General features: G+C 50.3%; 6 protein-coding genes across 6 annotated transcripts; 3 read left to right on the top strand and 3 right to left on the bottom strand.

The window, feature by feature from the left end:
* Nucleotides 1–100: 100 nt before the first annotated feature.
* Nucleotides 101–2,013, top strand: PtrM4_035700 (GlcD, FAD-FMN-containing dehydrogenase; the record flags this gene model as incomplete). Its single annotated transcript, XM_001939382.2, has 2 exons — nucleotides 101–880; nucleotides 931–2,013. The coding sequence occupies 2 exons, from the start codon at nucleotides 101–103 to the stop codon at nucleotides 2,011–2,013; spliced, it is 1,863 nt and encodes a 620-aa protein (XP_001939417.2).
* A 660-nt stretch (nucleotides 2,014–2,673) lies between these two features.
* On the bottom strand, nucleotides 2,674–4,044 carry PtrM4_035690 (uncharacterized protein; the record flags this gene model as incomplete). The annotated part of the gene is made up of 1 exon (XM_066104125.1): nucleotides 2,674–4,044. One exon carries the CDS (start codon nucleotides 4,042–4,044, stop codon nucleotides 2,674–2,676), a length of 1,371 nt encoding a protein of 456 aa, XP_065966327.1.
* Nucleotides 4,045–4,843: 799 nt separating this feature from the next.
* On the top strand, nucleotides 4,844–6,354 carry PtrM4_035680 (O-Glycosyl hydrolase; the record flags this gene model as incomplete). The annotated part of the gene is made up of 2 exons (XM_001939381.1): nucleotides 4,844–5,835; nucleotides 5,898–6,354. The coding sequence occupies 2 exons, from the start codon at nucleotides 4,844–4,846 to the stop codon at nucleotides 6,352–6,354; spliced, it is 1,449 nt and encodes a 482-aa protein (XP_001939416.1).
* A 360-nt stretch (nucleotides 6,355–6,714) lies between these two features.
* On the bottom strand, nucleotides 6,715–8,280 carry PtrM4_035670 (uncharacterized protein; the record flags this gene model as incomplete). Its single annotated transcript, XM_001939380.2, has 1 exon — nucleotides 6,715–8,280. One exon carries the CDS (start codon nucleotides 8,278–8,280, stop codon nucleotides 6,715–6,717), a length of 1,566 nt encoding a protein of 521 aa, XP_001939415.2.
* Nucleotides 8,281–8,964: 684 nt separating this feature from the next.
* PtrM4_035660 (uncharacterized protein) lies at nucleotides 8,965–9,602 on the top strand (the record flags this gene model as incomplete). The annotated part of the gene is made up of 2 exons (XM_001939379.1): nucleotides 8,965–9,247; nucleotides 9,313–9,602. 2 exons carry the CDS (start codon nucleotides 8,965–8,967, stop codon nucleotides 9,600–9,602), a joined length of 573 nt encoding a protein of 190 aa, XP_001939414.1.
* Nucleotides 9,603–10,178: 576 nt separating this feature from the next.
* Nucleotides 10,179–11,732, bottom strand: PtrM4_035650 (BetA, Choline dehydrogenase and related flavoprotein; the record flags this gene model as incomplete). The annotated part of the gene is made up of 1 exon (XM_001939378.2): nucleotides 10,179–11,732. One exon carries the CDS (start codon nucleotides 11,730–11,732, stop codon nucleotides 10,179–10,181), a length of 1,554 nt encoding a protein of 517 aa, XP_001939413.2.
* Between the last annotated feature and the right edge of the window lie 1,392 nt (nucleotides 11,733–13,124).

Here is a 13,124-nt window from a genome sequence, read left to right as displayed (position 1 = left end):
AATAGACGCGAAAAAGAGTTCTATAGGCTTTCATAAATACCCTGGGGAGTGCCTCGTCTTGGAAGATTGTTCCTTAGATTCATCGCGAGTCAATCGTTTTATGATGGCGCTTCGTCTCGTCTCTCTTTTTGTGGCGATCGCATCCTTGGCTGCATCTGCGCAATCGCGAATTCTTTTCCAATATGAGCAACATCAGCTCTCACGGGAAACCGTGGCTTCGTTGCCAAAAGATGAGGCACGACTCTTCGCATTTGATAATCAATTCGAGACCAAAGCCGCCAACCTTACAGCATGCAAAGTCGACCCAACCCATGACAAGTGGCCGGCAGAGACAGGCTGGGACAAGCTTGTGAAAAGATTGAGCAACCCTGATAACCTCATCATGACTGTCCCACAAGCGTCGATATGTTACGGCGATGACAAGGACGATGATCAGTGCCAACAGATCTCTCAAAACTGGACCAATTCGTATTCGCACACCGACGACCCGACGGAAGTTCTATCGCCGATATACCAAGGCTTGACATGCCTGCCTCCTTCAATCTACGACAGCGGAGGTTGCACACTTGGGGGATATCCTGCGTATGCGGTCAAAGCAACGACGGTTCTTGATATCCAGAGTGCGATGAACTTCGCGCGAAGTTTGGACCTGCGCCTTGTTGTGAAAAACACTGGTCATGACTTTTCCGGCCATTCCTCTGGGTACGGCGCATTAAGCATATGGACGCATGCTTTGAAGGAAATAATGATGCTCGAAAACTATGTGGACGAGTCGGGATATAGAGGACCGGCTATCAAAGCTGGGGCTGGTGTACAAGCCTTCGAGCTGTACAAATTTGCAGACCAACATGGCTACATGGCAGTCGTTGGTGAAGGCCAGGTAAATACTGAGTAGATGAATGTTTCCATACATTTACTAATATCTCACAGACTGTAGGTGTCATGGGTGGATACATGCTGGGTGGAGGCCACTCACCTCTTAGCTCCATCTACGGCATGGCTGCAGACCAAGTTCTTGGATTCGAGGTCGTCTCGCCAATCGGAGAATTTGTGACTGCCAATTCGACAAGCAATAAGGAGCTGTTCTGGGCGCTCAAAGGTGGCGGGGGCGGATCCTTTGGCGTAGTAACGTCCATTACCTTCAAGGTCTACAAAGACATGCCCGTGGCTACCGCGACATGGACACTTGACAGTTCCAAAATCGGGAAAGATAAATTTTGGGCTGCTACAAAGGCATTCTTTGACCGAGCCATCGACAATGTGGATGCCGGAGCATACAGCTACAACCGTATTGCCCCCTCCGACGATGACTTCACATCAACGATGCAGCCATTTTTCGCCCCGAATAAAACTGCCAGTCAGCTGAACGCCATACTCGCCCCATACCTTTCCAAGCTCACCGCGCTCAACATACCTTTCTCCCCCAAGGTCACCGCATACCCCGGCTTCTACAAAGCATGGCTTGCGGGGTTCCCGCTAGAGTCCCAGACAGACATAAGCTCCTACGTAGCCTCGCGCCTGTTCCCGCGTTCGAATTTCGCGACCGAAACAGGCAGAAACCTCACCTTCAACGTGCTCCGTCAAACCGTCGAAAGCGGGCAGCCGCTCCTAGCTTTCAATGTAGCTCCAGTCCTCTTGCCGTCCAATGCACCCAACGCCGTAAATCCAGCATGGCGAAACGCAGTCTACCACATCATCACCAGCACCTCCGTCAGCCCCGATTCCTCTGCCGACGACAAGCTCGCTGCGCGTGATGCGCTGACAAACGGCACCATGCTGAAATGGCGCAATGTTGCACCGAGCAGTGGCGCGTATCTGAATGAAGCGGATCGCATGGAGCCGGACTGGCAGAGAAGTTTCTGGGGCGAGAATTACGATAGGTTGTTGGCGCTGAAGCGGGATATTGATAGCAAGGATTTGTTTTGGGTTGACAAGGGCGTGGGGAGCGAGAGGTGGAGGGTTGAGAGCTTTGATGAGGTGCCGGATGAGAATGGCAAGTTGTGTCCGGTTTGATGTGTTGGTGAGAACTAGCCGTGTTGGGGTAGGGGTAGGTGGGTTTATGTTGTTTAGATGTAACATGTGTGTGCATCTGCATGGTGCACCTAACTTTCATCATGTATTTCTGCTATCTGAGCTCGGTGAACGTGTTGTGGGCTTGTACGCGACAAGACCAACGGACCCTGTTTGCAGCAGACAGACGCACTCTGACAATCACAGCTGCTCTCGAACAGATTCATTCACCGCCTGAGTATCCTGTTTCGGTGCTTACATCACCCTTTGGATATGGATCGTCTTGCGAAAAGCGGGCAGGTGACATTAAAAGGCCAAATTGCATGCCTGCGTCCTCAACAAATACGCGTTTCTTTTACTTTGACTCACTTCAAGACCTGCCTCGCACTGCACATGAGACGCGCAAGAATCGCGTCCATCTAGTTATATCTCGCGCTTCTCCTTTCCGATGACCTGGTTGATGTGGACCGGCTAATATCGACGTTGGGTTCTTGAAGCTTCTCGCCACCAGAGACGGCCCGCTTATTTCCTCCGAAAAGCTTAACATGATCCATGGGCGAGCGGCGCACACGGGCGAGCGGCGCACCCCACCAACTTTTGCAACTTTAAAGCGATGCATCTCAACAACGCGATAATATTATTGCTAGATATTGATACAGTAGATTACTCTATATTAATAGTATCAGTCTTGCATGTGCGCGAGTTGTGCCCAGTCTCCTTGCACCTAGTGCAGCGCCTTTGAGCCCGCTGGCTGAGGCCTGATCGCGCTCCTCCTTGACGCTCTTCATGAGCAATCTGCTGGTCAGCCTCATTTTGAGCCAGTATATCCTCTCCAGCTCCCTTTGTGAGTACTCCATGCTTCTGTATACGCCTTTTAGAGCGCCGCCTACGCTCTGAGGCTGCGCTATTGGCCTTCTCAAGACTAGAGATCCGATCGCGCATCAGCTCAGCAGAGAGCATCATCACCTCGGCGCCCTTCTTTAGCTGGTCAATCGCCATAATAATTGAAGCTGGTGATGAGCTCTTGTGCTGGCGCACGCGCTCACGTATTAGGCTTGACTGAGCCTCAAGCTCACGCGCGTTGCTCGGCGTTTGAGCTACCCAGGGAGCCTCTGGCAGAGCTGCTGGAGGAGTAGGTGTACGCAGTTGTACATCTACCTTTGATAGAACAGCCTCTGGTTGTAGAGGAACAAGGCCTGCGCCGCGGAAGGCTGAGCAGATATTGGCTGGCGTGAACGCTTGATCAAATGCTGCCTTGAACGCTGGCAGAAACTCTAGCTTGGTGATGTGGTTGATGTGGTTGCGCATAAGGCTCTCCACCTCACGGCTGTACGCGCGCTTCAATGGCGAGAAGCAGCCAACATCAAGTGGCTGGAGTAGGTGAGATGAGTGAGGAGGTATACAGAGCGTATGGATATTGTTCTCCTTGCAGAGCTCCTGGAACTCTAGAGATTGGTGGCTCTTATGGCCATCAATAATAAGCAGGCGACGCGCGCCTACACTACGAGCCTGCGTGTGAGCGTTGAAGTGCTTTAGCCACTCAACTCCAAGCTCATTATTCGTCCAGCCATTATCGCTGACTGCGATCGCCCAGTCGCGTGGGATCTCAGCTTCCTTATACCAGGCTGATAGGTGGTACTGGCCAGCGAAGATGAGGAACGGTGGGACTGACCAGCCAGCAGCGCTGATAGCAGCGATCAGCGTTACCCACTCGCGATTGCCTGGCTGAATACTCTTCGGCCTGCCTCTCCTCTCTGCTCCTGTTATAACTAGCTGCGTTGTAATCTTGCCCATCATAAAGCCAGCTTCATCAAAGTTGTAGACGTCCTCATCGCAGATACCTAGCTCAGCCTTTGTCTCTTCTACAAGCTTAAACCACCTCTTTATTAATGTTGCATCCTCACAAAGAGCTCTCTGCCTATCGTACGCTTGGTTGAAACACGTCCGAAGACTGTCTGTACGTTTAACAAAGGTAGATGGCCAGTTGACTCCAACCTGCTCTCCACCACGCGCAGCCAGCAGCTTATCAGCCATATCACGTACAGCTGTGTAGGTAGGCGCAAATCCACGCAGATCTAGCTGAAGTATATAGCTAATAATCACCTCCTCTTCTCTCTGGGTAAGCTTCCTCGAGTTGGGCGGGCAATCGCGTCGGGCAGGTATACCAGCGCGTCGGCGGCGGAGCGTTGTTTCGGCTACGTTGTAGACTACTGCAGCAGTACGGGTACCTTGGATCTGGTGCGCATTAATAGATGAGATAGCAAGCTGAATATCTGCTTCATTTGATAGTAATTGAGTAGCGCTGCGTTGAGCCATTGTAGATTAAGATCAGTAAGGTGAGTAAAGTTGGTGGGGTGCGCCGCTCGCCCGTGTGCGCCGCTCGCCCATGGATCATGTTAATCCCGAACCTACGATTTCACAACATGGGAGCACCTGGGTGACATAAATCACTGGACGGTGTGGGTAAGCACCCAATAGACGTGTCTGGCGACTACCGTGGCTTTTTTACACTAGTATGTCCAGTATTCTATGACACCCGGGTGGGAGTGGCGTTGGGACTAAACGCTCACATCTGGAAGACTTTACTGAAGTCAGCGAAACAATTGCGGGAAGAATATTGATAGACGGGTCGAATTTATCCTAGGTCCACACACCGCGTGGATAAATTGAGCTTATGATGGTCATGGTGTCGTCAGCATTGAATGGGTAGACACCGATGAGTGTATGAGTACTCGAAGGAGTTCTTGTTCATGGTTAACTTAGGATCTATAAGAGTGTCGCCAAAGATGTTCTCTTCGACACTCGCAGTCAAGTCAATTCGAGAAACGCAACTATGGTCGCAAGTCTCCTCCTACCACTCCTCTGCGCGAGTGGAGCAGCAGCCCAGTATGTTCCGCTACCATGGTCTTACCCCATGAACCAGACGGCAGTTCAGGTCACCATCAACGGAAATGTGAGATATCAGAAAATGACGGGAGGTGGATGCTCGGGAGCCTTTGGCGTCGCGTGCGACCAGACGGGACAAAGGGGACTCTCAGCAGCAAATCAGCAGCTCGTCAGCGACTACCTTTTCGATGAGAACTTGGGAGGTCTATCAGTTCTTCGCAACCGTGTTGGCTCCAGGCCTTCAGAAGGCGTTCTAAGCAGCTGTCCAGAGACACCTTCGTCAACCTTCAACTACACCGGTCTAGGGGCAAACGACTCAACTGCCGATAGCTGCCAGTTGAAACTGACACAGCAAGCCCTTATCTCCAACCCCAACCTCTTCATCTACGCAGACGCATGGTCCGCTCCAGGATGCTTCAAAACAGACCTTACAGATATAAACGGCGGCTTCATCTGCGGCGTCCGCGGTACCAACTGTACATACGACTGGCGTCAAGCCTACGCTGACTACTTGATCGAATACGTTGACGAGTACAAGAAAAAAGGTATCAACGTCAACATGATCGGCGCCTACAACGAACCCGACTTCAACCCCGTACAATACGCCAGCATGAATTCCGACGGCTACCAAGCCGCTGATTTCCTTAAAATTTTGTACCCGACCGTCAAGAAGTACCGTGAGGACTTACAAGTCGCTTGTTGCGATGCGACGGGTGCAAGGCAAGCACGTACCCTCTACTCTGAGCTAGAGCAAACAGGTGCGGGAAATATGTATGATGTAGCTACCTGGCATAACTACCAGAGCATGCCCGAAAGACAGTTTAACACACAAGGTCAACCGAACGTTCAAACGGAGTGGTCGGATGGACAGGGTACCTTCAACACGACGTGGGATACCACTGGTCAGTTGGCTGAAGGCTTTCAATGGGCCATTTACATGTAAGTTCCTCTCCCCGCATCACTACCTCATCACTTCCCTCATACTGACAAACCCCACACAGGCACGAAGCTTTCGTCTACAGCTCGACATCCGGATACCTTCACTGGTGGTGTTCCCAAGACACCGTCGGCAACACCACGGGCTCCGACGCTATCCTCATTCGTCTCCGCGGAAACACCTTTGAAGTATCGCGTCGCCTGTGGGCGTTTGCCGGTTTCTTCCGTTTTGCGCGGCCGGGCTCCGTGCGCATCGATGCTACTAGTCCCGTGGAGGACCTCAAGGTAACAGCGTTTAAGAATACGAATGACACGGTTGCTATTCCTGTGATTAACGAGGCGCATTTCGAGCGGATGGTGCAGATTAACCTCCAGGGTGTCAAGATGGAGAAGGGGGTTGCGACTGCGTATTTGGCGGATAATGAACATAATAATACGATGGTGGGGAGTTATCAAGTTGGTGGTTCGGGGTTTTTGGTGAAGGTGCCACCGAGGAGTTTGACTACTTTGTTTCTGGAGTAGGTGGAAGTAGGTTTTGAATAATTTATTGACAGCATTGATGTTATCCGTTTTGAAACTAGGTCAAACTGTGAGAGTGATGTGATCATTGAAGGGATAAGTAAATTGAAGTTTTCCTCGTGGACGAAAACATCTAGTACCATGGTACTCTCCCACAGGCGACCCAAAACTTCCACTTTTTAAACTTAGAAGAAACGGAAAATTCCTAGATGATTACAGCTACAACTCCACCCTGATCCGAGACTGAACGCCTCCACCAAACCGTCTGCTAGAAGATTCTTCACAATTCTTATTCATTCCAAATTTTTCTAGCAGTATCTCAGACCTGAAACACACCATACCCCACAAAAGCTGCCATGAGTCTCACAATAGTTCTTGCGAGAGATTATTTTCCTTCGCTACTACCGTAGTTTGTACGTATTCCGGGATTGGAAAGATGTCCTGGTCGTCCACAGGGTTGAGCTTAGAAGTGACGGTATTATCCGCCCTACGGTGTTTCTCCCTGTAGACCTTGAGAGCTTTGGCTTCAGCCCCAGTCCACTGATATCGCGTGGCTGCCTTGAAGTTTGCAAACCGAAGATTCAAGTACCTTCTATCATCCAAGTACCCAAAGAGTGTGCGACCATCGAAATCGAATGGTAGATCCAGGAAAGATAGCGGATTGGGAGTATAAACGTAGGCATATATCAAATACTCTAGTGCGCGACTGATCTCAACGTGGCCAGACCAGGTGCCTTCCGCCACCATGGAAGTATCTAGACACTTGTTCCGCTCAGCGGTCGCTTCGTCAGGATTGGATGCCTTTAATTTATGGATGTAGGCCAGCTTGAGGACTTCCAGAGCAGGTATCTCGGCCAAAGCGTGAAAAAAACTGAGCCATGGGTTGTCTTCATTCAGTTCAGAGTACGCGTCGCAATTGACCATGGTGAAGTCTTTTAGGGTATGCCCGTGAGAGCGGATGAAATCGAAAAATACATAATCATCTATCCATAGACTCTGAATTGTCAGTTTGCGAAGCATTTTAAGACCAATATTAGTGAAGTTTAATCCCTGTAGACACGCCATAGCAGGCTGTCTTGAGCCCCTGGAGACATGTTGCCCATAATTGATGTCCAGAACTTCGAACCTGCTCTGTCGAAAAAGCTTCAATGTTTCTTCGCCGATATACCTCTCGGTATCCATGGATCCTTCCAAAATCTCTAGATGAGCGAAACGATTTCGCGTTTCAATTACGACAGAGCGTGATAGTCCCAACATGGGGTCAAAGTATTCCCGACATGCACGGCTCCTACGCAGTCCCAGACGGATCTTAGGACTGACGCCGGCACGTGACAGCGCCAATGAAACCGTTCGGAACACAACATCGACGGTAGCCTGTGTTTCACGTAATTTACAGTGCCCAGAAGGGCATTCGGACCCCCAGTCGATTTTAGACCTGTTTTCACGAGATTGATATGACAACTCCAGGGAAACACCAGCGACCAACACCAGCTCGAGCTTTGGAAGTTTGGATAGCGCTTGCGATATTATATTGGAATCGATGTGAAGTCGAGCACTTCTGAGCTTTTCCAATGATCTGAGGGGAAACTGTTGTAGCGAATGGGCCTCGGAACGCTTGACGTCTTCATCGTGCATGGGGTCGATCAGTGGTCCATCGGCTACGTCAAATACGATAGTGTGAACATTTTTCGCAAGATCCGGAGAGTTGGGCAGGTCTGTAAGTCGCTGTAGACTGATAGGATGCTGAAGACATTGGATAGTCGTGAAGAACTGCGTACCATAGATGTAGCGTGACTTACTGCGAATCGTTCGGGTAGCTGCTGCGAAGCTAAATAGCGTTTTGTCATCTAGATGGCCCGCGATCATCTCGACAATCTCAGTCGCGAGAGGCTGGACGCTCGAAGCCGACGTTGTCATGGAAGAGGCCATTATCGCTGTCACCTGAGAAGCCTGAGGCGGGCTTTCTCGGCGTCGTACGATGCGAGGGTATAGGGATAACCGTATATATAGTTGGATTTTGACGGCGAAGGTTTTTGAAGTAGGGGATTTTGCTCTGAGGGTTGAGGGACCTGAGGTCTTTATATAGGGTGAAAATATTTCCTCAACATTGCTGTGGTGCCATTCTTGGCGTACAAAACTGAGCAACCACCCATAACCTAATTTTGACGAGAGCTCTACCAAGCTTTTCCAAACTTGTTTATGACGCGAGATTGGTAATCACGTGACAGGCGCTAAACCGTACGCCTGTTTGTTAACACTCATTACTACACACCCAATCAGCCTACGCGGTATGGTTTGTGATACGCCACTTTCGCGTAGTGCTTGCAGTCTCGTTTGCGTCTGCGCAAATGCTCGTGCGTGCTCACTAACGTCTGCACTAGCATTGGATACTGTCCAGTCCTTCCAGAACAGTCCAACTCCCACCTCTCGTTTGGAAGCTAGCGTAAAGCGCAATTTAACTTACACATTGCGCGCTGTGTCGACTTAAACCATCTTTTCCTCACAAGTTAACCCACACAATTTCTTCGCAACAGGCTTTCAAGTATCATAGAACCGGATCACCAGGCGATGACTTCTCCGAATCTCCCATCGATGACTTGTTCAGTGTCCGCAATGAGTACTTCACCAACCCACGCGCCGATGACTGTGCCTATGGGGTTCGGCGCGCAGCTACGTGCACTTCAAGATGCGCAGCGTGAGCAGACCGAGCGCATAGAGGTCCTGGAGCGAGAGAACGCGGAACTGAAAGAGTATAAAGACCAGGTGAATGCCATCCTGGATCGCGTTCAGGATCGCGTTCACACATTGGAGCAGTACAGCGCGTACCTTGCTTCTCGACGCAGGGAAGTCGTCAGTCAACTCACCAACCTCCGCACACTCCATCAGGAAGCCGACAGTAAGTAACTGCAGTGCTCACTATACATGTGAGAAGTATCTTGGATTTGTACTCACAATGGCTAGACGCTTTCCAGGTGCGCACAGCGGACATCCAGCCAGACGACCTCGAAGGTATGCTGGGAAGTTATGGTACCATGATCACAACCGCGATGAACCATCACCAGCGAGTCCTGGGACAGATGCGTATGAATGGTCAGTTTCCACCGTACACAACGCCACTCCAGCACTCTCAGTACCCTCAGCGTATGATCTCGGCTGCACCATACCACAACCAGTATCCATCTGCATACTCCTCGTATGGCTACTGCTATGCTCACAACATGCCTTATTGTTGTGTTGTCTGTGGTCAGTAACTGTCAGTCTTTCTCTTTATCCAGTTGTTGACTTTGATTCGCGTGACTCAGGCGCTTCGGAGAAGAGACCCAACTCTTCTTGAATTCGCTCCTGTATCGCAAGTCTCCAGATAGGCTAGGGCAACGCGATCTTGTTACGGAGACAATGGTCTTCAACGGATAAGGCCTATAGATGTTTTCATAATGTACACGCTGCTACTGCCGCTAAAGTTGTTTTGCAATTTGCAATTGGCACGTAATATTCGAAACGACAAAAAGCAGGTCATGAACGCTGTATTTTGACGGCGAGGAGGCAGTATCTGATAGGACTCACTTGTGTCCTGAACTTGTATGCACGTTTGCGCTTTTGATTTTGAGAGTAATGGAATGTAGTATCAAATGGATCTAACTGTCTACCCAGCCGTATGCTAATGATGATCTGGGGTAGCAGTTGAGGCTTACGAAATTAATGATTCAGGTGTGCGGCTCGTACGGCTGGAGTGAGGCACAAAGAAAGACGCCTTCCCGATTACTAATCAAATTAGCCCCACATCCGCGCCCCCAGCCTCACCAGCTCGCAACTCCACAACCTGTTCATCATCGATAGTCTGCTACCATCATCTCAGCTGCCCTTTCCGCGATACCATATACCGCCGTTTGGATGTGCGCCGATACTATCATCGGAATGATACTCGCATCTACAACCCTCAAATTCTCCACGCCATACACTCTCAACTGCGGGTCCACAACACCACCATCTTTTTCCGGCAACATCGCGCACGTACCCAGCGGGTGGTAAAATGTTCCCACGTTATCTCTAACACATTTCTCCCATTGCGCATCCGTTTGTGTGCTCATGCCAGGGTCAAACTCGGAGTTCCATACGTCTTTGAATGGGGCAGTGTTTGACATTGTTCGCGTGTACTTTACGGCTGCTTTTAGGGCTTCCAGGTCATATGGCGTGCTGAGATATCGGGGGTCGATGAGAGGTACATTCGAGGGATTAGAGCCGTTGATGTGGACGGATCCTCTGGCGAGTGGATGCTGCACTCCAACAAGAAGCGTCGCGTACTGTTTACCATAGCCCACCGTACCGTTTCTTGGATAACCGGCTGTTCCTGTGTACCCGTCACTGAATACGACTTCGAGATCCGGAGCTTCAAGACTAGAATCCATGATCAAGGCAAGCTTCTTCTGGTCGATTACGTTGGAGTGGTTTGCCGATTGATTTGCGAGACGGATCAGGTCTTTGTCGTCCCCGAGGGCTTGCTTCCATTTCAGGAAACCATAGCAACTACCGGCGTATTGGTAGAGCGACGTCTGGTTCTGCTTCCACCGGTCTAACTCGATGGCCGCGCGCGCTGTATCGTATTTCAGAATGTCCACGCCCAGGATGTCGGGCTTGAGCTCGTATGTGGTTTGAGTGCGGATATGATCCTGTAGGTTTTCTCCAACTCCCGGGAGTTCAATGATTTGCTCGATACCGGCATTGTCCAGAATAGCTTTTTGGCCTATACCGGAAAGTTCCAGGATCTTTGGGGATAGTAGACTGCCGGCAGAGAGCACCACTTCCTTCTTGGCCTTGATGACTTTGCCGTTTGTGAGGACGACACCAGTCGCTCTGGATCCACTCTTGTCTAATTGTACTTTGTGAATGGTGATATTGAACATGATAACCACGTTCTCGCTAGCTCTTGGAAGATAGTCAACCGAATAGGATCGTGTATGGTTGGACACACGGTACATAGCCGGCTGATACATGACGCCCAGATTGCTTCCATTGAGCGATTCGAGATTCTCATGCACGCCTAGGTTCATCAAAGTCGGTACACATGCCTGAAGCTGTGGTGGCGGGTCTTCAGCCAGAGCAATTTGAATCGGCCCTCCGTACCCAACGCCATCCATCCCATATTGTGCTGAACCGTTTTGGCGTTGAAAGTTCTCAGACTTCAACATGGCTGGGTACATACCCTCCCAACTCCAGCTGGGGTTGCCAAGCTCTTCCCACGCATCGTACTCTTTGACCGTAGCGCGATCCCAGACCATCAAGTTGAGGGCCGAACTTCCACCGAGAACTTTTCCGCGGCGGTGAATTATCGTTCGATTGTTTGCAGCGGGTTGGGGCACGGTTGGGAGACTCCAGTCGTACATCGAGCCAAATGTTGAGCCTCTTAGGCCGGGAACATAGATTCCTTCGACATTGCGTCCGTTGGCGCCCGCCTCGACCACTAATACGCAATATTGAGGTAGAGCTTGGCTGAGCCGTGTCGCCAATGCATTACCTGCCGTTCCGCCTCCGACAACGATCTGAACTGTTTATCAACAAGGCGATTCATGGGTTACGAAGAGGCCAATACGCACGAAATCGAAGCTGTCGTCTCCCATTTGGCAAGCCTTCGCACTCGTGCTAGGGACAAGACTCAGCGCCGCGACAAAGCCAAGACGCGATACTAGATGCATCATGTATGGGCTGTGCTACCTCTCGTGGTAACTTGGAGCAGTCTCGTAGAGTGTATGGGTTTATTCGAAGTTGAGAAATGAGTAAAAATGAAGTTTTAAAATTAGACCAGCTACCCAGCTGCATATAAAAGCCTCTGCATATAAAAGCCTCTGCATCTAGATGACATAAACTACTGGACAGTGTGGGCAAGCACTCAATAGACGTGTTTGGCGACTACCGTGGCTTTTTTACACTAGTATGTCCAGTATTTCATGACACCCGGGTTTCTGAGATCTAATGGCTAGATCTAAAGCGGTGCTACTTCCACTACTGCATCCCTCCCGGCCCACTAAAAACGGCAAAAAAACATACAACAGCGGGGATTCGCCAGTGGTCACCCACCTGACTACTAATCCGCCGGTACACCGCTTGAGTACCGCTGAGCGAACGGGAAGCGCTATTGTCGATGTCCTATGGTCGTATGTGATGGAAATGGTGCATGAGCACGAATATGTCTTGATTGCACTGCTTGCCGATGAGCGAATCAGATATCGAGACCCACCTCGGATCGGCTGCGGAATTGGGGAAGGGTGTCCGATAACCCGTGCCTGCGTGCGCCTGCATGTGTACTCATCCAAGGTTCATGCATGCGATTTTGATTAAGTAGATCTGCCTATTTCCACAATGGGTAGGTCTTTTGGTGGACGCCCTACGTGGCTTGCATCCAATCTCGACACTTCCGTAGCAGTGGGTCGCCTTTACCACATTTGACCATGAAATTGTACAGTTCAAATCATACTATTTAGTCATTCGTTGAGAAAGAGATTATGTCGGATCGTGAGTATCGGTAGAGACGTCGGCTGCTTGACACTTCGGCCCGACTTCGGCCCACCTTGCGCTGAGCTTAGGTATACCTTCGTAGCAGCTATGTTCGTAGACAATCAATCAGAACCACCGAACAGAATGCATTCCTAGTTATCGTTATTTCCCTTTACGTACTTAGTGCAAAGCCAACCAACAGATTAGATGTTTTATTGTTAGTGGTTAGCTCTCGACGTTCTGCTTTCACAGTTATCATCCCGAGCTATGAAGCGAACAGTCCT

The sequence above is a fragment of the Pyrenophora tritici-repentis genome, chromosome 1, assembly GCF_003171515.1.
Source record: "Pyrenophora tritici-repentis strain M4 chromosome 1, whole genome shotgun sequence".
NCBI lineage: Eukaryota > Fungi > Ascomycota > Dothideomycetes > Pleosporales > Pleosporaceae > Pyrenophora > Pyrenophora tritici-repentis.
This window is presented reverse-complemented; position numbering and strand designations above follow the sequence as displayed.